Source organism: Notolepis coatsorum, assembly GCF_963971535.1.
Source record: "Notolepis coatsorum genome assembly, chromosome: 4".
Classification (NCBI taxonomy): domain Eukaryota; kingdom Metazoa; phylum Chordata; class Actinopteri; order Aulopiformes; family Paralepididae; genus Notolepis; species Notolepis coatsorum.
Genome location: NC_140168.1, coordinates 61,032,185 through 61,058,364, shown reverse-complemented (window position 1 = coordinate 61,058,364; position 26,180 = coordinate 61,032,185). Strand labels below are relative to the sequence as shown.

The window sequence follows — 26,180 nt, the reverse complement described above, 5'->3', positions numbered from 1 at the left end:
AAATAAATTTCAATGTATGACATTATCATTTGAAAAGCTTCTGTACTTTCATAATCTGTAAAAATCTGAAAAATTACAGAGGGAGACATGTTCCACAAACTGCTGGGCTCAGTTACAAATGTGATATGTATAAAACGCTAACTCTAACTGGGTGCACATATCTAGCACTACCAAAGCAAATGAACACCAGGTTCCATTTCCATTCTGAACCGGCGTGAATCTGATAAACGAGTGGAAGACGTCCTCACCGCCCTGATGAACTTCTCAGACATGAGACATTTGGACCCGAAGTTCTTGGTCTGGAGTGTCATGTTCTCCTTTGTTTGGGAGTCGAAGGTGGGGTTCTCGATCAGCGCGTTCACAAACACCCAGATGTGGTTCTTCACCTGGAGAGGAGCGTAGTTTAAAAAACAACAATATTGAAAACCTGTATGGTACCGATAGGTATTCGATACAGAGCCCTACCGATATAATCATGACAATAACAAAAATTTAGAAATCTTGAACCTTTATTATAATTCTTCTCTCACCTGGAAGGGTTTGACTGAGACTCCCGCCTTGTTCTTCTTCTTCACCACCTCGATGAGCTTGGAGACGATCTGGTCGACCACATAGTCCACGTGCCTGCCGCCCTGGTGGAGAGGAGGAGATGAACGTTATTCGTGTTCTCGTGTGAATGAACCCTTTCACTACCACACTACAGACGGTTAACCCAGTGTTTCCCTTATATGCATTCAGCAGAGCGTCGCTGCTCTGAACTAAGTGAACGAAATGAACCGGATCACCTCCGTACAACCATTCATTCGTTTAGACTCTTCTGCTGCATGCCTATCAAACAGGCTGGCGACGATCATGACTGAATGGAACAAGTCGAAAGGATTTGTTAGTTTTTAAGGCATAAACGTTCAGTTACAGAGATAGGCTTCAGTTACAGAGATAGGTTAACCTTCTGTAGTGTGGTAGTGAAAGGTTAACCGTCTGTAGTGTGGTAGTGAAAGGTTAACCTTCTGTAGTGTGGTAGTGAAAGGTTAACCTTCTGTAGTGTGGTAGTGAAAGGTTAACCGTCTGTAGTGTGGTAGTGAAAGGTTAACCTTCTGTAGTGTGGTAGTGAAAGGTTAACCTTCTGTAGTGTGGTAGTGAAATGTTAACCTTCTGTAGTGTGGTAGTGAAAGGGTTAAGACCATAATTGACGGATACTCGTGTTCATCACACAACATAGGGATGCATGCACCAATACCAATTCTTCACCGCTTGATACCACACAAATTCTGCGTCCTACATCTTTAAGCATTGGCCGATACGGAGTATCAATCTGATCCGATTACTTTTAGTGATAAGTAATGACTTGGATCGTTTTGTTTATGTCAATGGACGAAAATGGCTGAGCTATAATCCATCCAAACATGCTTAGATGTGCCGGAAATGGACAACATCAAGTCTTCTAATGTGATACACATGGCTCTTCTTATCACACGTTAGTATTGGGTGAATTCTCCAATATGGTTACTGTGTTTTAGCCCAGGCTCACCCCCCCCCTCCCTGAAAATGCCCCTATTAATGCTTGTGGTAAAAAGATGTTTCAAACATTCCTGCCCACTCCAGGTAAAATAAAGCAGGAAAACATAAAACAGGAAGAATATTTACATCTTAATCCAATTATGTCACACCAATCAAATGCATACAGTGTACACTGCAACCATTTAAAAGAAAATGTCAACACTGTGTGCGTTAACCTAGCTAGCAAGCTGAACTAACCGTAGCTAGTATCAATATTGCAAATAGTTAAAGACTGCACGCTGAATCGGCTAATGTTAGCGATGGAACTGCGTGGAACCAGCACAGCCAGACAGAACCCAAAGCACAGCTCTGTGCCGCTAAGAGTCTTGATACCGCTGGCATTGAACCTGCCGGCTCTGACTGTGTGGAGGGTTGTTGTCAGACATAGAGACAGGTGAAGCTGCACAGGTAATTATAGACAAGGAGAGCACTAGATCGTTTGGCCAAAGAGAAAAGGTACTTCAATGTAGGGCTGGGCGATATGGAAAAAAATCATATCGCGATAACGATATGATAATTTTATTTTATTTCTCGATATCGATAATTATCGAATTGTTATAAGTATAAACATTTTTTTTTTTTTTTTTTTAACAACAGATGTATGTTTATTTTGCAGCAATTCTTTGTCATTGCCGCCATCTTTAGTGTTACATCCCCTCACACTCCAGTTCTCAGGCTGCAGCTGGTTTAAAAGCTAAAGTAAACCGGCTTCTCTGCTGGCTGTGGCTCCAGAGAAGTTGAACAGTTCTGGCTCTGCTAGTTTATTTTCGATCTTTTGGCGCTTTTTTGGTGGACAAACCACCGCACATGTGCACTGTGACTCGTGACTGGAGTCTAGTTCTGCTAGCACACATAGCCTACTGTGTACAGACGGTTTCAAAATGTATTTTAAATTAGAAAGCAAACAAAATAAATGGACAAGAGAAAAAGAAATCTGAATTTGGTCAGTATTGTCATTTGGACAAGCAAAGCCATTACTTTAAGTTGCAGGCAAGAAAGACAAGTCTGTCCACTGTCTCTGGTTTTAAAACTGCCCTGTTGCAGGTAAAAAAAAAAAAAAAAAAAAAAAACGATTTTTCGATTTTTTTTTAATTTCGATATTCGATATCGATTATTAACACTTTGGTTGCCTTGGGTTAAATTAATGATATACCATAGATTGCCAGCGCTATTTGTCTATGGAGAAAGTCCCCTTCTTTGCAGGGCTATAACTTTTTTAATTCTATTGCTACATTGCCATTATTAGGGCCCATTCAAAGTCCTATATGTATTGTTCATTGTGTAGCAACGTTAAACTTTTTCATTCACATATTCATAGTAAAGTATGGTCTAATGTATAAGTATGTTTTCATCTCTTTCTGCAGCTTTCTCCAGAACGTGATATATAGCCCCAAATGCATTATATTGATGATGAAATACAGTTTGATGGCAATCAGCGCGATATAAAAAATTCCAACTAGACGTACTTCTAGAAGTTACTACACGTCATCTGATGTTGACCGGATGGGCGAGGGGGCGTTTATAATTCCGTGGGCAGCGTTATACCAATCATCTAATGTGGGTCAAATGTTGATAAAAGCAGTTAGTATCGAAGATGGTAACGTTACACGCTGAAACTCACCCCAGTCTCCGCGCGCCGTTGGGCGATCATCGTCGAGTAGAAATCTTATCATTATGGGATATATTATTACCCGGTCCATCTCCAGCTTGTATAATGGTATATACGTCCAAATCATGTTGTTTATCGAGTTATTGGCAATCGATCGCTATGTAGAGTGACGAGCTAGAATGCCGGAACCAATACCGAGTGCCCGGAAGTAATAGGGCCGACCAGCAAAACCTCTACTGCGCTTCCTGTTAAGCGGTTGCGCCGATCGGCCACCAGATGGCGCTCCTGAACAGCCAGAGAGCTCAGTGGGTCCTGCTGGTGGACCTCAGGCCAGCGGAGGGGGAATATGAATCCGATTCCAGATTTTTGAAATATTGATATAAGGACGCTGTACAGCGTCCCCCGGCAACTTTAGCATGGCCAGCAATGACGCTGTAAAGCGTTTTTAGGCAGTCAAAGTGTTAAAATATATCGCGATATTTATCGTTATCGTTATATCGCCCAGCCCTACTTCAATGCTACTTCAAATCTTTGCAAAACCAGTAAGCGAGCCTCATGTGAAATACGCCGATTTGCTGCCGTCAAACGGCTTGTAACTTTCTCCAAATGTGGAGATGACTGCTTTGTAAAGTCTGTCATTAATAAGCGTGCCCAAGCCGCCTAGACAGCCATGAGAAGTCTCACGTTCACATTGAGCGAGTCCCAAAAAAAAAAAGTGTGCTTACTTCAGTCAAACACCAGTCAATATTCAGCTCGTCAAACAAGAGCGAATTGAGCAGGAGATAAGAAGGGAGGGGATGATGGGGCAACTGCACTGTCTGCCGTTTCTAACCCGACAGGGGCTTGTGTAGTCAGGGGACGTACTGATAAGGAGAGAACATTTCTAAAGCTAGTTGAACTCGTAGCAGAGAGAAACCCCCACTCTGAAAAGCTTCATGCTCACCGGCTTTTGCTTTCCCCCCCATGGCATGCACTGCTCCCGCTCCGATTTCAGAAACGTGACACTTTCAGCACCATGGACAGCGATGCTTCATATTGAGCTGCACAGATTGATACTTGTTAACCCTTTCACTACCACACTACCAAAGGGTTAACCCTTTCACTGCGACAATACAGAAGGTTTACCCTTTCACTACCACACTACAGACGGTTAACAGTCTGTAGTGTGGTAGTGAAAGGTTAACCTTCTGTAGTGTGGTAGTGAAAGGGTTAACGAGTGATCATCACTAATGTAATAGGCTATATAAAAGTTTAAATATATATCTTAATCTTTTTCTTTTTCAGTCCATCTGAGGTTTCTCTCCTCCACGCCGCCTGTGGTGCTTTCCCCCCCCTATTGCTAGGTTTTTAGTGAGTCTTTCCTTATCTTCATTGGGGAAAGTCTGGGAGTGTCGCATATTTGGATTTTATGTTTTTTGTTTTTGATCTATTGTGATGTTGATCTTAATTAATTTAATCTAATGTTTCTTCTTGACTTGTACAAGAAGACTTGTACAGCCCATGGGGGCTATTCCATGTGATCTCGGACTATACAAATACATTTGATTCATGATTTATTTATGATTTCTTGTTTATGAGAGAAGACCAGCTGGCATGCTGCTACAACTTTATTTCTAAGTGTAATGATTTAATTAGATGCTTATGCCATGGGAGAAACCTATTCTGCACGTGTAGGCCACCGGCCAGTCAACAACACATGTTCACGTGAATTGAATTTGTTAATTCATTCATAATATCTCATTGAAATGACTGACAGGTGCACACACACACTTTTTGGCCCCCGCACATCTGAAATGAATCCTGCTTGATATCCCACACCAGTACTGGCATCACTGCACCCCTAAAAAAACAATCACTTTGACTTGATGCACTCCTTCAGTGTGGCGTCCAAACAGTATTGATGCTTATCTACTTAGCGCTGCTGTCAGGTGAAAAAGAGTAGACTTTTCAGGAATTAAGAAAAACCACCTCATCTTCAGACCGACAAACGTTTTCGTTTTTTCCCCCCCACATTGGATTTTTTTTTTTTTTTTTTATCCACTTTTTCTCCCATTTTTCCATATTTTCTCCCATCCCAATTTCGTATCATCCAATTCAACCCTCCCCTGTCACGAACGCTGTTTCTTGCCTCCCACAAGCCGGCTGCAATGTGGACTAAGTCATACATAGCACAAGTCCCCTCCGGTACTTGAGGTAACAGCAGTCGCATCTTTTCACCTGCGCAGCTCGATCTCTGTGTCGAGGAGTAACGCGTGGGAGGCTCACGCTGCCCCCGACACTTCCTGATTCTACTGCGCAGGCGCACCAACCGACTTGTAGGAGTCGCTTGTTCACAACGTTCGATCCCCACCCTTCAGTTTTCCCTCCCCGTAATACGGCCAATGTGTATTACTGCGGACGACCAGCCAAACTGAAAAACAATGTGGAGAGCTGGATTCGAACACGCGAATCCTAGCGTCTCCACACTGGTGGCGAGTGCCTTGCCCACTACACCACCTAGCCGCCCTGTACATTGGAATTTTTTAGGGTCTTTCATGGACCCTATTGAAGGAATCTATGTTTTTCAATGTGTATACAATGTATATATATCGGTGGGTGACAGCATCTACTCAGACGGATCTATAGATCTTAAAAGTAGCCGGCAGTCAGAGAGTGTGTTGCAGCAGACTAACAGCAGCAGATGAGGATTCGGGCTGTGCTGTTTAACATCAACAGCTGATAGCCACAGCATCAAGGTCACTCGATCTGGAGAAAGTGCATTATCAAGCCACAGGTAGGTTTGGTCAGAGAGAACTAGGGGGATAATATCAACATCGCCGTTGCTATAGTGATTTGGGTCAAAAAGTCATTGTCAAAGACAGCGTGTCACGACTGTCTCGTAGTAACAAGAAGAGGGGGCGGGCCTGTTGTTATGGGGAGAATGTTAAGAGGTGTGAGTTCCTTCCGGGGTAGGTAGACTGAAATACGAAGCACAGACGAGCAGACGTGGATCAGAGACTCATCCCTCCCCACCCTCGCTGGGTGGGGGAAGGGAAATAGTGACACATCATCATTAGCTTCGGCTAACAGGAAATGGTGGTTGGCTAAGACGAGAGAGAGAACCATCGGATTGAAGCGAATTAAGACTGAACAATGACAATACAGAATGGGTTACATTGGGTACGGAGCTATGTTTATGAAAATAAACAAGAGGATCTAAGGAAAGAGATCATGTTGCAGTGTCCTTTCTTATGACTAACGGATGTACTAACAGGGGTTGAAAGAAAACACAATGCAGGACAGGGAGAGTCACAAAGGAGATGACGAGATGAGATTGGCTGATTACAGAAACATGTAACACTATGGTAATGACACTTGGTAGAGTGAGCAATGTAGACTTTCCTGCAACGTTATGTAATGCATGTTAACCCTTTCACTGCCAAACTACCAAATGGATAACCCTTTCACTGCGACAATACAGATTAACCCTTTCACTGCCACACAACCAAAAAGGGTTAACCCTTTCACTATCACACTACAGAAAGGGTTAATGACATATTCTCTACATTATCTGTGTATTTCAGCATTGCCTGACCATGCTTTGCCTTTCTGTGCACTGTGGTGTTTCAATGACACCCCTCCTCCACCCCCCAGGGTACCTTGGTGGTGGCGATGCTGTTGACGAAGCTGATCTGCTGGAAGCCCTTCTCGCTCATGGCAAGGCACACCTCCCACCGCTCGCTCACAGACTCGTTCACAACCTTCAGGGTGACGCCCGTCTCGTCCAGCTTGTCCTTCACATACAGATCCACGTAGCTGCGGAACCCTGTCACCTGCAGGGCGGGAGGCACAAGTCAGTGTCGGATGGAAAACCGAGCCAGTATACACGCCGGAGTTCTGATTTTATTGAGGATACTCTCGTATCCTGTCCCCGAGCGGGCAATGTGAACGCCACTTCTCCTTTACAATAGCCAGAAGAAGCTCCTGGGACATCATCAGGGTTCCCACAGACATTGCAAAATGAAATTCAAGGACTTTTAAGTAATTTTCCAAGCACTGTTTTTCATTTTCAAGGATGTCACTCGAAGGATACAATTCCCATTTAAATGCTGTTTTTTTAAGCATCTTCTTGGCCTGCTTGCCAGCTAGAGCAAGCTAGAGCATCACACGCAAAGAAGAAATGAGGAAAAGCAGTTGGAGCGAGCGAGACAGCGACTAGTCAGATTTAATTAAAACTGAACAAAAAAAAACAATTTCTTGATTCAGAACAATTTGATCATGGATGAACAAAACATTCAATGGGAATGGTTGATTTGAATTTCAAGGACTTTTTAAGCACCTTGTTAAAAAATGGGCTGTTTTCAAGGGATTCCAGGCCTCGACTTTCTTTTGTAAAAAAGCAAGCACTTTAAGCACTTCAAGGACCTTGTGCAAACCCTGTGTCATTATTAGACAGGCTTAGTGGGGCATGTAAACACTTTATTTCCATGGAAACATTGCCCATATTCTGATTATTCATGTGTTTGGGTATACGTTTATTTGGGATTTAACAATTTTCCAAATCAACTTTCACATCCATTAATGATCAAAAATGTATGATTGTAAACGTGAATTTGCATTTTACCTAAAAGCTGGATCAACCCCCCCCCACCCCCTCCCTAAATTCCAATCAAAGCATAACCCACTTATTTCACTGGCAGGCTGCCATCCATATAAACTCCTTATCCAAGACCTTCACAAGGACATAAGCTGCTATCCGGAATATTGCAAGCGTGTAAACACACTTAGATCGAACATAAATTAACCATAGGGTTAGGAGTTCCAGACTTACGGGCAATTTTTTCCCGTTGAGCATGACTTTGACACCCTTGCAGGAGCCGGCGATGTCGTACGCTCGGCGGGTGAGCAGCGCTATGATGTCCTTGTCCAGCTTCTCCATATTGAACTTGGACAGGTCTGGCTGGAATGTCACACACGTGAAATCGTCCCCGTCGAAATGCTTGATCTTGGGGTCGGCCGACTTGGTCATGTTGTTCTGCCAGGTCTGTGGGGGCAGTAGGAGACACGTAGAAATCATTTAAATATTTAATAATAAAAACATAAATAATTACTAATCTAGCCTCACGTTACCAGTGGGGATCTGTCTGAACTCGAACAGGGAAAATACCGTGCCCTATCGTCTCTCCGGATGGTACTGCACCCCTTTGGATTGGATTGAATGAAACGCATGGAGAAAAAAAAAGTCCTGCTTCCACATTTTACTTGTCAGACAAGTAAACGGAGACGATTGAAGTCATTGCCCACCACCAGAACAGCGGAGAATGTGTGTTTCCAGTACCCAGCGTTGGATCAATAAACACGATCGATATTTGGAATGGCAATCAGGAATTGGAATAATCTTTTTGGAGAACATCTGATCTGAGGTAAGGAATCTATTTTACCAGTCTTGGGATAATCAGAGCTATTTTCACCTATATATCAGCGTGTGCCATATGTGTGTATGTGTGTGTCTGTGTGTGTGTGCGATCAGGAAATAAGATAATCGATTTTTCAGCCCGCTTCTATAGCGTGCATAAGTACACATATACTATCGATAATCTAGCGTTTATTTGAAAACAATTCATAAATAGGCCGAAAAATGACAACGTGTTTTGTGTATTCCAGTGTATTCCAGTAAAGGGCGTTTATCACAGAATCTTAATTTTTTTCTGAAACTTTAAAAAAACGAGCGTTTTTCAAAATGGTATAAAACGGAAATGAACCGATTAAAAAACAATCCGTTTCGACAATGTTGACTGCAAACAAGTCATTGATAAGCAACGGCCATATTAGACACATAGCCATAATTTAAGATATAGTTTATGCATTCGCAAATATGAGAGCTCTGACATTGAAGTGGGTGGTGGCACGCAACAGGGTTCCAGGGCACCGCATGGCTGGCACTGAAAGTGTTAACAAACACTGCTTATAGAAAAATGTAAAAAAGAATGATAACTATAAATTATTAGTTTTTTAATTCAGTAGCAGCAGTGGTACAGGGTTCCCACCAGGGTTCGAAATTAACGGGGGCTTGGGGCAAAATGCCCTCGAAAATTGACCAAATGCCCCCGAATATCAGTTAAGGGGGGCAAAAAAAGCCCCCCGACAGTTTACTAATTATATATATAATTATATATATGCTCTACAGTGCGAGCATTTCCCTCGTATTGCCCCTAATAATATGTGTGTGCGCAAACCGGAAAAATCATTTACTTGCAGTGTGCGAGACAGACGAGTGATTGTGAAGAATTACAAAACAGCTCCGCTGTTAATAGTTCAGATTGAAACTGGACTGAAATTCAGTTTTTGGGTGGAATGTTTGTTCCAAGGAGGAGGGAGGCGGGGCCCGCTGCGTGTTACAGGGAGATGCTTCCAGGCACTTGAGAGGTGCGAACACAGACAGAGCGCTCTGCTCTCATCAAGCATTACACTGCTATCTTAACGTTAGCAAGCTAAGCATCTGCATAGCGCGACCTGGCTGTGTAACGTTAAGTAACTTGTGTTCGGCGGGGAAAGACCATTCCATTTGTAACACAACTCCAAAAGAATAACATCCAAATCCGATCCCGATGCGCATTTCCTTCATTCCACAGCGCTGAGCGCGCAACGTATTTCATTGATCGATCTGGCCAGAGCCTATACTCACAAACGTTGCGTGTGTGGGGTTTTTCATCAATTTGAAACAAGCCTCTTGACTGTTGGAATTAGGGATGTTAAAAATAAAATATCTAATAATATTATTCAATATTAGACATTCATTGATCCAGAGGCAACCGGTTATTATATCAAGACAACAACACAACTTGCCCTCACTCAGGGACAATAATATGTAATCTATTTAGATAGAGTATGTATGTATTATTTACAGATAATTGAAGGTACCTCAAAACATGAAACCAAGCCATGATGTCACACATCGTGTGTGTGTGTGTGTTACTTGAACAATTGTCACTGTGCTCCTAAATTTCTGTGTGCTCCTAAATTTGTATTTAGATTTTATTTATTAACATTTTATTTAGGCGCACATGTGCTCCTTGGGAAAAAGGTTAGCGTAGAGCCCTATATATGGAGACATTAACATTACGTTATCAAACATAGGGACGAAGACTGTAAAAAAAAGTGTCAACAATGTTTTATAATCTTTATGTTAATTTTCATTATAAAAATGTTGTGCCCCCGAAATACAAAAAAAAAGCCCCCGAAAAGCAATTAAGGGGGGCAAAAAAAGCCCTTGAAAAAAAATGTTAATTTCTAACCCTGGTTCCCACACACAATAAATTCTTTAAAATGTCCTATGACTTTTCCTTAACTTCATACCCCATTTCCACTGTATTTCAGCGGTGTGTAAATAACGAATGACCTTTACTTTGAACTACTATGACTTTATAAACTTGTTATGAAAGCTTCACTGTGGCTAGAGGTTAGAGTCATGCAAAAAACACGACTACCAGACAGTCTCTCTGACCTACTTTCATCTTACAACTTATATTTCCAAATTTACATAAACCATGTAACCACCTCAGGACCATGATTTAACATTTCTATGATTTGCCCTGAAGTCTATGGGTAATTTCATAATGTTCTAAAATATTTCCAGGAAACATCATTTCAAATTCCATAACCTTTCCAGGATTTTCATCATTGTGGGACATTATTATTCAATGTTCAATTATCATCATCATCTAAATTGTACTCGACAGAACTATGTTCCAAATTGTGTCCAAAGGTGATATGAAACAATACAAGAAATAATTAATTAAAAAACCCAGCTGATGACCATCATCATGTAATTACCTCATACACGAATATAGGTCACAAACATTGCACAAAGCAACATGTCACAGATTGCAATTCTTAAAAGGAACACACCAACATTATGGGAAATGCGTTTTCTCCAGAGTTAGACAAGATTGATACCAATTCCCTCTCTGTGCTTTCAGTAGAAAGCTATCCAGCTGCAAGCTAGCCTAGTTTAGCACAAATTAATGTAAGTGGATACTTGTCTACTGGATACTTCTTGTCTAACTTCAGAGAGGACGGTAAGAACATCCCATAATGTTGGCGTGTTCCTTTAAGACATAATTGTCGCTGGCAATGGTCTCAGTCAGACCCACTCACCTGTTTGAAGCTGTGTTTGTACTCTTTGCAGGCGGTTTCCACTGTGAACTTCGTACTGAAGATATTGCAGAGTTTAGCACCATAACCGTTCCTTCCACCTACCAGCAAAACAGAGAGCAATCAAGGACTCAACATTCACAGCGTTTCCCTCCAATAGATTTCCTATGACAGCACTTCTGGTCTTGCATCAGATACCACCACAATTAACCTGGTCTTGCATCAGATACCACCACAATTAACCTAGGATCCGACCACAATTAACCTAGAGCTTGGCCCCGATGACTGGTGGCCAACTTTATCAATCAATACATTTTAGACTAGTTTGGGTTTGGGATGTGTGTGAGATTATGTGCAAAATAAATCAGCATTGTTTTTGGTGAAGTGCCCCTTTAATTTCAAGCTCTTCAAGAACCAGGCGGAAATCCGTGGATACTAGATTTCATGAATCACCACAGCGATTCTTTTTTCACCCACCCGTCACTTTCTTCTCTTCGTCGTCGTAGTTGCTGGAGGTGAGGAGGTGCCCAAAAATCAGGGCCGGGACATACATCTTCTCATCCTTGTGCTCCACCACGGGGATTCCTTTCCCGTTGTTCCAGATGGTGATGGTGTTGGAGTCGCTGGGGACACGGAGACAGGAGCACATGGGGTGAATTACAGAAGCTTTGTATGCGGAGATTCCCACACATTTCCCTCATTTTAACATTCCAACATTTCTCATTGGGGTGAATGGAGCCTGTGCCGCTCCAGTCTGTGGGGGGCAGTAAGGCCTTGTCTAGTAGAGTTCACGTGACGCATTACAGGATGTGAGAAGGACCTGAATTAATAACAAAAAGATATATATATATGTGGGACACACATTTTCAAATAGATTTCCCATGCATTTTTAGACCTGTGTTGAACCCAGTTTCCTGACTTGACTAAATAGAACCAGAACCCCAATATTCTTCTATTACGGCGAAGATACAAAAAATCGTATTTGGTTTAGTAATCTGAAATTCAGCCAGGTCCTGACATATGGCTGGTTTGCACCTTCCAAAAGTTAAACAGGCCATCAAATATTAATACTAAAATCACCATTTATTTTTCCACATCCAATGATGTTGTGATGGTTAAGAACAAGACACAACACCAAACACCAGATTAACAAGGAATCTACCAATGAAGGCCTCGTTAGACAGAGAGAGGAGCCTTAACATCTACAGTATATAAAATCACATTAACAACAGACCCTAAAGCGAGCCAGGCAGAATGATGCCATGTGTACAGAGGAGGATGAGAAGAGGAACAAGCGAGAGAGAGTGTGAGAGAGAGAGAGCCTCCCTGATCCTGAAGGACATGGTGCTGTTTAAGCAGTCAGCTGTGGATGCCATTGCCAGGCTGTAGGTGAACGGCATGTGAAATGAGAGCTAGTGCACCCTCATTAAAGCTCTCCCAGATCCATCAGCTCTGGGCGGCCCAGGCTTCCTCCTCTCTACCTGGGTGTCTTCCCGCTAAATTAAGTCCTCCTCCATCTAGCCCCACTATTTATGAGGCGCTACCTAGCAAACAGAGCATGAAGGAAAAATGGAGGCGAATACGGTTAGGTCTAGCTGAATACGGTTAGGTCTAGCTGAATACGGTTAGGTCTAGTTGAATACGGTTAGGTCTAGTTGAATACGGTTAGGTGTAGCTGAATACGGTTAGGTCTAGCTGAATACAGTTAGGTCTAGCTGAATACGGTTAGGTCTAGCTGAATACGGTTAGGTCTAGCTGAATGCGGTTAGGTCTAGCTGAATACAGTTAGGTCTAGCTGAATACAGTTAGGTCTAGTTGAATACGGTTAGGTCTAGTTGAATACGGTTAGGTCTAGCTGAATACGGTTAGGTCTAGCTGAATACGGTTAGGTCTAGCTGAATACAGTTAGGTCTAGTTGAATACGGTTAGGTCTAGTTGAATACGGTTAGGTCTAGTTGAATACGGTTAGGTGTAGCTGAATACGGTTAGGTCTAGCTGAATACGGTTAGGTCTAGCGGAATACGGTTAGGTGTAGCTGAATACGGTTAGGTCTAGCTGAATACGGTTAGGTCTAGCTGAATACGGTTAGGTGTAGCTGAATACGGTTAGGTCTAGCTGAATACGGTTAGGTCTAGCTGAATACGGTTAGGTCTAGCTGAATACGGTTAGGTCTAGTTGAATACGGTTAGGTCTAGCTGAATACGGTTAGGTCTAGCTGAATACGGTTAGGTCTAGCTGAATACGGTTAGGTCTAGTTGAATACGGTTAGGTGTAGCTGAATACGGTTAGGTCTAGTTGAATACGGTTAGGTGTAGCTGAATACGGTTAGGTCTAGCTGAATACGGTTAGGTCTAGCTGAATACGGTTAGGTCTAGCTGAATACGGTTAGGTCTAGCTGAATACGGTTAGGTCTAGCTGAATACGGTTAGGTGTAGCTGAATACGGTTAGGTCTAGCTGAATACGGTTAGGTCTAGCTGAATACGGTTAGGTGTAGCTGAATACGGTTAGGTCTAGCTGAATACGGTTAGGTCTAGCTGAATACGGTTAGGTCTAGCTGAATACGGTTAGGTCTAGCTGAATACGGTTAGGTCTAGCTGAATACGGTTAGGTGTAGCTGAATACGGTTAGGTCTAGCTGAATACGGTTAGGTCTAGCTGAATACGGTTAGGTCTAGTTGAATACGGTTAGGTGTAGCTGAATACGGTTAGGTCTATGCACTTTAGGGGATGTTGATCTTAATCTTAGCATTTGTCCTTTTATATTGTCTCTGTTTTTTCTTACTGTCCATGTTTTCCTTGTACCGTTTCTGCTCTGCTCCTGTATTGGTTTGGTTGTAGACGCACAGTATTGCTCTGTACCTGTATTTCCAATGTGGATTCGTCCATACATGGCAAATAAAATCTCTGACTCTCTGACCAACTAGTTGAATAGGTAGTGATTATGGTTATGTCTAGTTGAATACGTTAGGTCTAGTTGAATATGGTAGTGAATATGGTTAGGTCAAGTGGAATACGGTTATGTGTAGTTGAATATGGTTATGTCTAGTTGAATATGGTTATGTCTAGTTGAATATGGTTAGTTCTAGTTGAATATGGTTATGTCTAGTTGAATATGGTTAGGTCTAGTTGAATATGGTTGGAATATGGTTAGTTCTAGTTGAATATGGTCACTTCTAGTTGAATATGGTTAGTTCTAGTTGAATATGGTTAGATCTAGTTGAATATGGTTAGATCTAGTTGAATATGGTTAGATCTAGTCTTTTGGCATCTGGGTTTTGAACACACTAGCGCGTTCAATAACTGAACCGATATGAAGATTTTCCAGGTAGAATAAATTATATTCTTATATACATTGTATGAAAGAGGAGTTACTCACGGGTCAACTGTGATCTTTATTGTATTCATATTCTTGTCCCTTTGTTTGTTATCCGCTGCGTTTACTGTAGGAGAGAAACGTGTAAAAAATGATAAGCCATGCACAGAATATCACCCCACAGAGCACACAGATCAAGAATCCATCTTAGTTTTTCCACAAAAACGTTTTCCGAATCTTTGTCTTATTTCTTCCAAACACAAAACCACAAACACAAAATGCTAAACGGTTTTATCTCTTCTATCTACTTTTTCTCCTCCTTTTTTCTGTGATTTTTCTCCCCATCCCAATTTACCTCTCGTGCCAATTCTCCCTGTCCTGTCCTGATCGTTGCTCGCATATGCCCCCCACTGGCCGGTTGTAGGGAGGATAGAAGCCTTGCATCACATGTCCCCTCCGATATATGTGGAGGCAGCCTGTCACATCTTTTCACCTGCCAGCGCGGACTCTCATTTGGCGAGGAGTAACGTGTAGGAGGCTCACACTGCCCCCGCCATTTTCCTGACTTTGCTGTGCAGGCGCCCCAACCGACCTGTAGGAGTCGCTGTTCACAACGACCAGACTACCACCCTTCGACTTCCCACCCGCTAACTCTGCCAATTGAGTTAGTATGACGGCCGGCCCAAGCCGGAGGCAACGCCGACAGCCGGATTCGAACCCGGTGTCTCTTGCGTTGGTGACGAGCGCAATGTCAGCTGCGCCACCCAGCCGCCCGAACACTTGTGTTTTGTATGTACCATAATACGTTAGAAAAACATTCAGTAAGAAAAAGGGTTCTGTAAAAGATTCACCTGAGACCTTTTTATGATTCACCTGAGACCTTTTTACAGTGCTAAAGCTCTGATTTCTAAGTGAGCAATTAGTGTTTGTACCTGTGAGGAGTGGGTGTTGCCAATTGGTAAATAAAGCCTGGCATTTTAATTGCCGTTTTAATTTTGAAATTTAAAATCAGATCTTGAACACTGTGCCTAATGTAGAGAACTGTGTGTAGTGTTTTGCAAAGGTGTGATTTGGAATTGAAAACCATGTGTAACGCAGAAATTGTGCTTGCAACTTTGCAGAATAGGTTTAGGGATTTGGTTCTTGAGTTTCAGGTTTCAATGATTGCGTTTCAAGTTCCAATTTCAGTGTGTGTAAGCAATTGAGGAAAAACTGTTAAGTGACGATTTTTTCCACTCCACTGAGGATCAATCTCTTAAGTGTCGCCGAAGTCAAGAAAGTTGGCCTAGATATACAGTACAACACCGCAGCAATCAATCACTTTCCCATTCGTTCCAGCGAGCACAAGACATACTTGAGAACAAACGGGTCTAAGCTTAGTTTGAACCGCACCATCCATGCTGCTTTCCTAACTCACGGTGAGCTCTCTTCAAAAAGCCACCGCCGGTACAGGAGATAAAACTGAGGTTTCGTTTTCACACCAGGTCTGTTTATCTTCACATGTTGTGGATTGTAATAATGACTCTTTTCTTATTTTGTGCTGATGGGGTACGATCCCGCCTCATGAGCTATGGCCCGGCCCGCTGGATAATTACATGATTACATGGGAAGACCCGGGGGAGGAGGACAAAGTGGAGTCATTACTGAATTACTTGTATAAAACAGACAAGAAAACGAGCCAGAGTGCGCGGGGAGGAAGAACAATCGTTAACAATACCTTGTAGTAAGCAGTAGGCTCACCGTTCAGCAATATCAATTCAAAAGCAATTACGTTGTTGCACCTAATTAGTATTGCAACAAGTCACGGTTATCGGAATGGGGATGCGCGGCGTGACTAGCCTGTCTTAACCGCGTCATTAAAGTAAACATTAAACAGGGGACACGGTATACCCAGTCTTCAAATCCGAGGACAGCCACATCAAATGATTTCTCAGACCCATTTTCATTCCTCACACGTGACCAGATGCGGCGTCAACCTGCCTGCAGTGCACACAAGGAGAGTCTTCTTCTTCTTCTTTTTTTTATTGATCTTTTTCCCTCTCTTTTTTCCTCCGATTTTCTCCCATCCCAATGTTAGTCGTTATGCCAATTCCCAATCCCCTTCCTGGTCGCTGCGCACTTACCCCCCACAGTCGGTCTGGGAGAGTGGAGGCTACCACGTGCTTCCTCCGACACACGTCCAGCCAATCAACCGCTTCTTTTCACCTGGCAGCGCGGATTCTCACTGAGAGGGTGTAACGTGTGGAAGGATCACACTATCCCACTTAGATCCTATACACGCTTAGCAGGCGCCCCGACCGAACTGTAGGAGTCGCTGTTTACAACGACCCGGACCCACCCCGCCAGCTTCTCCCGCCAGCTTCTCCCACCCTCTAATATTGCCAATTGTATTAGTGTGAACGGCCAGCCAAGCTGGTGACAACCCCGGAGCTGTGAGCTGGATTTGAACAGGCGAAAGGAGAGTCTTCTAATAACATGTGCCATTATCAAAATTAATAACGTTGGGAAGGGGTTAATTACTAGGGTTGGGTACCGAACTCTGTACTTTTAACCTCTTAACAGTCCTGCAAATTTTGCGACACTACCTCAGTCCCCTCTCCCCCTCCCCCACTAATCTCTTGTCACCTACACCACACCCACCCCTTCTCACACAACAACAGATCAGCACAATTTGCACTCCGGAAAGGGAGGCGCACGTTCATTATCTTGCGTACGGTACGCTTTTACCGCTTCTGTCTCAGAAAACCAACTCAAGTAAGATTTCACTCTTTTCAAAATTTCATTGGCTACACAAACGGTTAGATCAATCAATGCCACATTTCGGTACCTTAAAACATTTCGGTCTGCCGGCTCCGGGCTGCATTTTTTGCCGTGCAACCAATACATTGTTGGAAAGTTGGATTCGTCTTGTAATTCTCGAGTTACAAGACGAAGCATCCGGCGGGCGTCACTTGACAAGCCTATCTGACGAGTGACCATGTCCGGTTGTGGGCGGTCCCTGAACTGCAGAACTATCTACTCTATGGTCAGTGCTGATTATTGACCACCGTTGTAGCCAAGGAGCGTCTGCTCTGAAAGCGATCCCAGACGGGCACCAACAGTGGGGGAAGGTGACACAAGAAGACGAAGAACTCCATTGTTTTTACGAGAGCATCGAAATAAATGGCAGCGGGTGGCCATTTTGGATAGTCATGCCGAATTTTTACTGGTACACACATTACAAAAACCTTTGTAAAACATACATTTTCCGTGGGATTTTTATAAACTTTGGACTTGTACTACATAAGATTTCAGGCTATGGAACCATTATGTTTTCCAGCTCCTACCTCTCAGGTGGAACTTAAAAACAGGCATCTGGCAACCAGTAAAAAGAAATGTGAGTAAACAAAACTTTTACTTCAGTGTGTTCAAACCTCTGTTACTCTATTTCATTAGCACTCAAAGTGATTTTTCTTTATTGTGTAAGAAACTTCAGAATGTTACCTTTCAAAAGAGACCAGACATGCATGTGCTATAAGTATAAAAAAATCGCAAATTACTTTGGGTATGCAATCGTCAAAAACCCAAAAAAGAAATGGCCCCATTTTTGGCTGATGCTTAACACTTTCTGCGCCAACAACATTTATATACGTGTTTGCTCGACAACCGTTGAACGCCAACCATGTATATATACGTTATTTGGTCCATTTTTATATTCTATTCAATGTCACGGACCTGTATGTTGCCGTTAAAAGGCATACTGGGACCCCGAGGGTGCAGTACCGGCCAGATACTGCCAGGTGGCAGTATCGAGAGTGCAGTAAACCCTGTTCTAGAACCTGTGTTACACTCAAATCCCTCCGGGCGCTAAATTTAGACAGAGCAGAGTAAATCGCTTCATCCAACCACTTCGAAACACATCTGGCACACTCGATCCATAAATTGTGCCAAATTATGTCCGGGACCAGATGGACACCAATACTGGAAATCGCGATCAGACAATTGGAATATTCTTTTTGGAATACCCCTGACCAAAGGTAAGGACTATCTGACATCAATTTCAGCTTGATCCAACAATGTTTTGATATCGATCCATCCAGCTGATCAGTGTCTGTAGTGTTCAACACGAATGCCGTTACTGGCCATCAAAGCATAAAAAAACGACCCTCCCCCCTTTCATGCATTCATGATGAAACATAATACCTATTATATACATTTGATTTGGAAATAGTAGCGTGTCCAGTAGAATACACGTAGCGCCCTATTATCCCGGATCACTCCTTTTTTTTATCCACTTTTTCTGTTTTTCTCCCATCCCAATTTAGTCGTGCCAATTCCCCCCTCCCCCGTCTTGATCGTTGCTCGCATGTGCCCCCCACTGGTCAGTCGTAGGGAGGGTTGAAGAATCTATTGCATGTCCCCTCCGATACATGCAGAGTCAGCCAGCTACTTCTTTTCACCTGCCAGCGCGGACTCTCATTGGCGAGGTGTAACGTGTGGGAGGCTCACACTACCCTCAACATCTCCTGTCCTTGCTGTGCAGGCACCCTGACCGACCTGTAGGAGTTGCTGTTTACAACGACCAGATTACCACCCATCGACTCCCCTCCCGCTGACTCTGCCAATTGAGTCAGTATGACGGCCGGCCCAAGCCGGAGGCAACGCTGACAGCCGGATTCGATACCGGCATTTCACGCGTTGGTGACGAGCGCTTAGACCGCTGCGCCACCCAGCCGCCAATCACTCCTAAACTATACTTATATTCACCATGGGATAACGCGGGAATGTATGCATGAAAAAAGTATCTATTTTTTGCATGTTTGACAGAAGAAAGTCACTGTCAAATGACTATAGTATTGTCTCCATAGCTATAATATAGAATATAGATATAGCTCTACAAACAAGGTGACACACCCCTATATTTAAAGCGTGGCATAGCTAGAACGGGACATGGCTAATCCCTAGCACTGAATAAGTTATGAGGTTAACTAACGTTAGCTGCTAACCCTAACATTAACTAAGCTAAGGCACAGGAGAAATCAGTTTTGTTTTTGCAGAGTTCCAATAGTGAGGAAAGGGGGGGGGCTGAGCCCGTCTCTCCCTCTGTGCGTTCAATGATTTGAAGTAGCGTTTCACTATAAAAACAAACTGGATAGTTGATAAATATTTCACTTCATTAGCAAAAATATTGCTAATGTATTATGATATAATGGATTAAATATGGATTAGGCTAATTAGTTTTAACAATCCTGATGCCTGAGCCTATTTTATTCAAAGGGAAGATATTGATTTAAATATGTATATAGCCTATATATTAAAAAAGAATCATTTAAATCTTATTTCCTGTGCTAGCACAAGCACTACCTTAGCATGGAGTCGAGAGATAACACACAATAATTCATGGAGATATAATAAAAAGCAATTTGTAAGTTTTGGCCGGTAAAAAATCTCTGGCTGGTAGTTTTTTTAAATCTAAAAAGTAAATGTTATTTTATTTTCTTCAGCATTTAGCTACAACAGTGGTTCTCAAACTACGGGTCGCGACCCAAATTGGGGTTGCGGATATGTTACAGCGCATTTGAAAGTAAAAAGAAAAAATTATTTATTTTATTTAATTTATTATAATTTTTTTTTAATATTCTGGCAACATATTTTGGCTAAATATGCCTCGTTTTATAAATGTGTATTGATAACAGTGATGCAATTACATTTTCTAATAAATATGCATGATCAAGTTCAACAACGTGGGCTTTTATTTTGATATTCCTCAATTCCACATTGAAATTATGCAATACATTAACACAGCGCCAGGTCTTTATTCAATGGATGTAGTTTTAGAATGCCAAACTTGCGAGTCCTAAAACTATATTTTATATTATAGCTATGGATCTAATAACGCCGTCGACTGTCAGTGAGTTGCTTCTGGTCAACATGCAAAAAATAAAAAATTGTTTTTTCATCCGTACATTTCCATTTTATACCATTTTGAATATGAGTATAGTTTGAGTGATTCTGAGTCATTCCAGGAAAAGACGAGAAAAAGGCATTTTTGTGTAATCCAGTTATCACGTTGTAATTTTTCTGCTGATTATCTAATCATCCTGAAATCAACGCTAGATTATCATTATTATGTCTCCTCTTGCATACATGAAATGGCCCTTGTAGCGTGACCTGAGGATACTAGTAAAACATTTTGAAATATTAAATTTAAAATAGAATCAATTGTTATAATAGTTAGTTGCAGCCCTAGTGAACATAAAGGCGAATTTTGGCTGGCGTTTTTCCTTTTTTGTATTTTTATCCACAGCACCTTGCAGCAGTCTCGATAGCAGCATCTGAAGCAGTTGTTGTTTCCCTCTTGCAGTAAAAAAGGTGTACCACAACTATACGACTACTGTACATGAAAGAGAATGCTGGAAAATGGAAATTAATTCCCCCAAAAAGCCACACGCTCATCCTTGTGCCTCTGTAACTTTCTGTGCCACAGCACAGACTGGTCTGCGCCATAGTTTTTGTAAGATATTGCATGGATTCACACACCCACCCACATACAGATGCTACTGAATGTATACTGTCCTCGGACAGGCTCTACCTTCCGCAGACATAACTACGACAGAGTGTATTTAGTGGATAGCTTCAATACCCAACAGAATTTAAATATATACTACAATGGAGTGTGTTTAGTGGATAGATTCATTACCCAACAGTTTACTAATGAACTACGACAGAGTGTGTTTACTGGATAGTTTCAATACCTAAGAGTTTACTAAACAACTACGACGAAGCTTGTTTAGTGGCTCTTTTGAATACCTAAGAGTTTACTAATAAACTACGACGAAGCGTGTTTAGTAGATAGCTTCAATGCCTAAGAGTTTACTAATCAACTATGATGGAGCGTGTTTAGTGGATAGCCTCAACAATACACAAATGGACAAGTAAATCAATGGTGCATATCATGCCGCGTATGCAAGACGAACATGTTGGATTCACTCACCAAGAATTTCATCGAAGATTTTGTACAAGCCAGGGACGTAGGTGATCTCTCTCGCATTCATCCCTATGTCTTCATCGAACACCCACATTTGCTGAAAAGAGGGCGAGAGGGGAGACTGAGATTTTTACCAGGAACGACTTTATGAAACTATTCAGTAGTCAGTCACTGCAAGAGGACAGAGGGGTACACGACTACAGTGACACAAACAAATCTTCTTGTTGTGAGGACAGACTCCTGGGCCCTCATTTATCAAACTGACGTACGCACAGATATGTGCGTAATCCGTGCGTACGATCATTTCTAAGCAAAGTGTGGGATCTATCAATTTGAACTTGTGCTTGACTTTGTGCGTATATTTAAGCACAGGTCGGACCATGCGTAGTTGGCGCCCGGTGGTAGAATATTTTTACAACGCGGAAATAAGCACTGACTGCGCTCTGCGTAACTCAACTCGTTATTATTTTGCGCATATATTGCAGAAATACGGGAACGTTTTGATTATATTTAAAAGGCTTTGCCATTGTTAAACGTAATAAGTGGAACCCCGAAGCTGTAAGCAGAATACAAGTCATATGAACACCCACGATATAAACGCATTGCAACGAGAACAGACAGAGGTTATTTGTTGAGTGTATGTGTATACAAAACCCTTGCAATAAATGTGTCTTAAATGAATGAAAAGCATACATGCTCTGGACACAGAGCATATATCGTGTGGGTGATATCATGACTTGTATTCTGTGTCAAAGCCTAAATCAAAACGTCCCCGTATTTCTGCAATCTATGCGCAAAATAATAACGAGTTGAGTTCTAACAAAGAACGTATTACATGCTGGTAGGCTGATAGAGTAAACTATGATATGAATATGATATGATATAAAGGTATACTGGTCCGTCCGCGATAATAATAATAGCTTCATTTTACATAGCGCCTTTCAAGAGACCCATGCAAGGTCGCTTTACATAGATGGGGAGGGGGGAATAACAAAGTAATAAAGATAGTGGACAGACTATGTAAATATGATGATGGGATTCAAGTTCGCGTTTTTATTGATCATAGGCATGCTGACACTAGTATTATTAATGTCATAATCAAACATTCTAGAACATTTGTCGTCACAGATCACGTCATAATAGAACATAGGCTACATGGCATGGTCCATCGTGATATTGTGTAGACTGTTATTACTGTACCACCCATTGTGACAACAGCCTTGTGAGCTCCCGCACACAAACATGATGGAATTCAAGTTCATGTATTGATCACATAGGCAGGCTACATCATACATGGCAGTGAGATTCATTGTTCTTGTATATGCTCTCGTATTATTGTTTATATAGGCTACCCAATACTGACATCAAAATAGATTGTATGCCTCTAGAAATCATATGCAGCAGGTAGAAAATTGACGGAAAATCCGTCGCGATTTGGAATAAAATTGAGGAGAACTTTAATCCCTGGGTATTAATCAAACAAAACGGAAAAAGGCAGTCATATTCCAGCACGGTCTTTATTAGTGTTTGCGCTGCCCAGGCAGCAATGGTTAATAGATATCATATCCGACATCACCGTACGTGTACACGTCTGTCAGCCTGTCTCATAACACGCTTCCCTCGGTTTAGTCCATTTTTCCACATTTCATGGGGGTGTTCCATTACCGTATATGGTTAATCGGGGGGGTTTTGGTATGCAAATACGTGAAAGTGTGCACGAGCCTCGGCGTAGGACCAAGGTGATATTTATCATGACAGGTGTGCGTAGGACCCGTGTACGCACGTGTGATAAATCCCGTTTTTTTTGTGCGTGCACACATTCTAAATTCTGTGCTTACGTGTGGAAATAGAACATTTTCTGAGGAAACTTGATAAATGAGGGCCCTGGACTGTGAAGGTGTGTTCTGAGATGTATTATCAAAAGAAAATCTTATGTCAAACCAAATTACTCAACTATTTAATTGAATAAAACTCCAGTTATTGGAGCTGATGCTAATATTTTCCCACCAGGCTGATGCCATCTGGCCCAAGAGCGGCAGTGGATTTGTTTTAACTTGGGACCTTTGTAGAATATCCTTACAACATTCTCAAGTAATCAAAGCAGTGCGCTTTGTGTGTGTAGTCGTTTCACTGAAGCGCACCTCGCCACTGAGAAGCTTGAGACCCACTGAACTCATATGTGGTGCAAAACAATAACGGAACGCACGGGAGTGCTCTTTCACATCTGGGTTCAGCTGTGAATAACGACGGTATACCTAATAGCATTATCTACTGTTGATAAGACAGCTGCCAGCGGCATGTCTCTGAAACCTCTGACTCTTTCTGCGTGAGACAAAAGTCCCGCAGGCAATAATGGTGCCGTTAACTCACCTGGGTGACTGGCTCCACGGAGCCGACGTAGCTGTCAGGTCGGAGTAGGATGTGCTCCAGCTGGGTCTTCTTCTGGTACACACGTTCCACGGACATCTTCTTGGAGCTCTCCGTGGACATCTTCTTGGAGCTCTCCTTCTTGGCGCCGCCCTCGCTCTTGCCACCTTCGCCGCGGCCGTTGGCGGCGGCAGCCTCCTCCTTTTTGGCCGCATTGTTCTTTTCAAAGAGGGTCTGTCATTAGACATAATGTTTGTTATTATAACCCCACTACAGATAAAATGGCGGCTCGCCGTGTTGGGTGACAGCTGGTCATCAGTGCTCACTAAAAGAGAAACGGCTTCACGGGAGTCTACAAGCCTGGGTTAGTTCAAACTTCTGTGATTACAAATAAATCTAAACATTTTTAGAGACTAGTCTTACATCACTATCCCACATTTCCTTTTGTTTTTATTAAACCTAAACCCTTCCTTGTTCCTTTTTCTCTCCCCAAAACACAAACCCTACTCCTGCTGCAACTTTATAAATTGCCCCTAGCTGTCAACATGTTGTTCTGCATGATTTAATGTAGTTTGGTTGTAGTTCAACTATTTTATTTTTTCTTCGATACGCTAAGCATGTCTAGTTTGAGAAACTAGTCTACATTTTCTAGTAGTACTACTACGTTTTTATAGCCGTTTCACCAACACTGCATGTTATTATGGCGTCCTCTTTTACTACTCTGAGAGGTGGGCGTACAGTATGTAGGAATCTCCCACTGAAGATGCGCCACCGAACTGGGCCAGGAAAACTACAGAGGACAGAAACTTTTATCGAATCTACACTACTGGGTGGTTGTGTTATGATGACAAAAACGAATTTGCTCACTGTAGAGAGGGACAACTGCGGCAATCGTGAATTGAACTCATACTTATAAAGACTTAAGCCGGGACAAAATCCCCGATCATGTCCCACTAGACTAGGAGGAGACAGAGACCCCCCTGATGTGTGTACGGCAGGCAGCAGACGCTCGCTGATAGATGCCCGGCTGACCTAGAGCTTATACCGCTGCGTCCTGCGACCAGCTGCTCCATTGTTGTGTGGCCCGAGCTGCCAGTGAGGCGCCCGGAGCAGACATGGAACCCGGAGCAGAGACAGTGGAACCCGGGGAAGGAAGGGGTTCAGGCCGGCCTGGGGGTGGGGGGCTGCTGGAGTACATATCATGGCAGATAGTCTTGCTGTTTAGGCCTTTTATTAACCCTGTCTGAATGACAGCATGTACTGTTAGTGGAGAGACCATAGTGGTGTACAATTAGGTTATTGTTTTACTGCAGCAAAGACCTCAGAAGTAGACCGAGGTGATCTGGATATAACGGAGCGGTGTAACGTCCCGTCCAGCACCGGGACCCGGGCTGAGTACATGGAGAGATGATGGGCACATAACACACGACTTGGCCTAGGCTACTTAGGGGGGTTTTAAGCTAAACCTCTTCGAATTATTAAGGACATATTGATGATATGCGAGCACGGCTATGTTACGAATTACACACATTTAGTCAAGCGATCACCGTTTAGGTTGCATTGGCTACTTACCACCCAAGTGAGACCCCCACTCCCTGCTGCGCCGTTGGACATCTTCCTTTGTGATCCCTAAATTTTCGTGTTGCAGTTTTAGCCCAAACGTCTTCCAAGTCCAGAGAAAATGAATGTCCACCAATTCGAGAATTATTTCAATCACTTAAACCAACTAATACGTGTTTAGTTTCCATATTCTAGTCCAGTTCTCGTCAAAAATTATCTTCCATAGGCATCAAAACAGGAGCACAGTGGAGGGGAGTGTGATCGCGGCTATTGTTAAAATCGACAAGCGGTGGCAGGACTAGGCCTAAAGTTCCAACAAAGATGCTAACGTTAGCTACTAATACTAGAATATAAATACTGTACAAAATGCTACGTTTAATAAATAGTTTAACAATATTGCATATAATAAAATAAAAAATGATTATAAATAACGTTTAACTAAAAATGCTCCAAAAACGCTGGTGCACTTAAAAGACTTTTCATTGAGAAATAAAACGCAGCTGCAGCCTCCGTGCGGCTCCACCGTCACCTCGACATCCAGACACACGCCCACAGCACAGCGGACCAATCACAGGCACGCTTTCACAAGCGCCGGTATTTCGACCAATAAGAGAAAAAGACAGCCCGTGCTGTAGTTAACGTTTGTAACGACTAGAGGGTGGCAGAGATACACA

The 26,180-nt window shown here is 42.6% G+C and overlaps 1 protein-coding gene across 2 annotated transcripts in view; it reads right to left on the bottom strand.

Annotated features, from left to right (window-relative positions):
* The window catches only part of top2b (DNA topoisomerase II beta), a 98,021-nt gene extending 71,988 nt beyond the window's left edge, over nucleotides 1-26,033 (bottom strand). Inside the window, exons 1-10 of one of the 2 annotated variants that reach the window (XM_084313087.1) lie at nucleotides 25,519-26,033; nucleotides 23,950-24,180; nucleotides 21,586-21,676; nucleotides 14,676-14,739; nucleotides 11,777-11,922; nucleotides 11,303-11,400; nucleotides 7,977-8,189; nucleotides 6,805-6,978; nucleotides 531-632; nucleotides 249-386 (exon numbers count right to left, since the gene is read on the bottom strand). In XM_084313087.1, coding sequence (XP_084169213.1) covers nucleotides 249-386; nucleotides 531-632; nucleotides 6,805-6,978; nucleotides 7,977-8,189; nucleotides 11,303-11,400; nucleotides 11,777-11,922; nucleotides 14,676-14,739; nucleotides 21,586-21,676; nucleotides 23,950-24,180; nucleotides 25,519-25,560 — 1,299 coding nt within the window. In that variant the 5' untranslated portion in view covers nucleotides 25,561-26,033. The remainder of the gene's footprint in view (nucleotides 1-248; nucleotides 387-530; nucleotides 633-6,804; nucleotides 6,979-7,976; nucleotides 8,190-11,302; nucleotides 11,401-11,776; nucleotides 11,923-14,675; nucleotides 14,740-21,585; nucleotides 21,677-23,949; nucleotides 24,181-25,518) is intronic. The other variant, XM_084313088.1, reaches the window with a different exon arrangement.
* Between the last annotated feature and the right edge of the window lie 147 nt (nucleotides 26,034-26,180).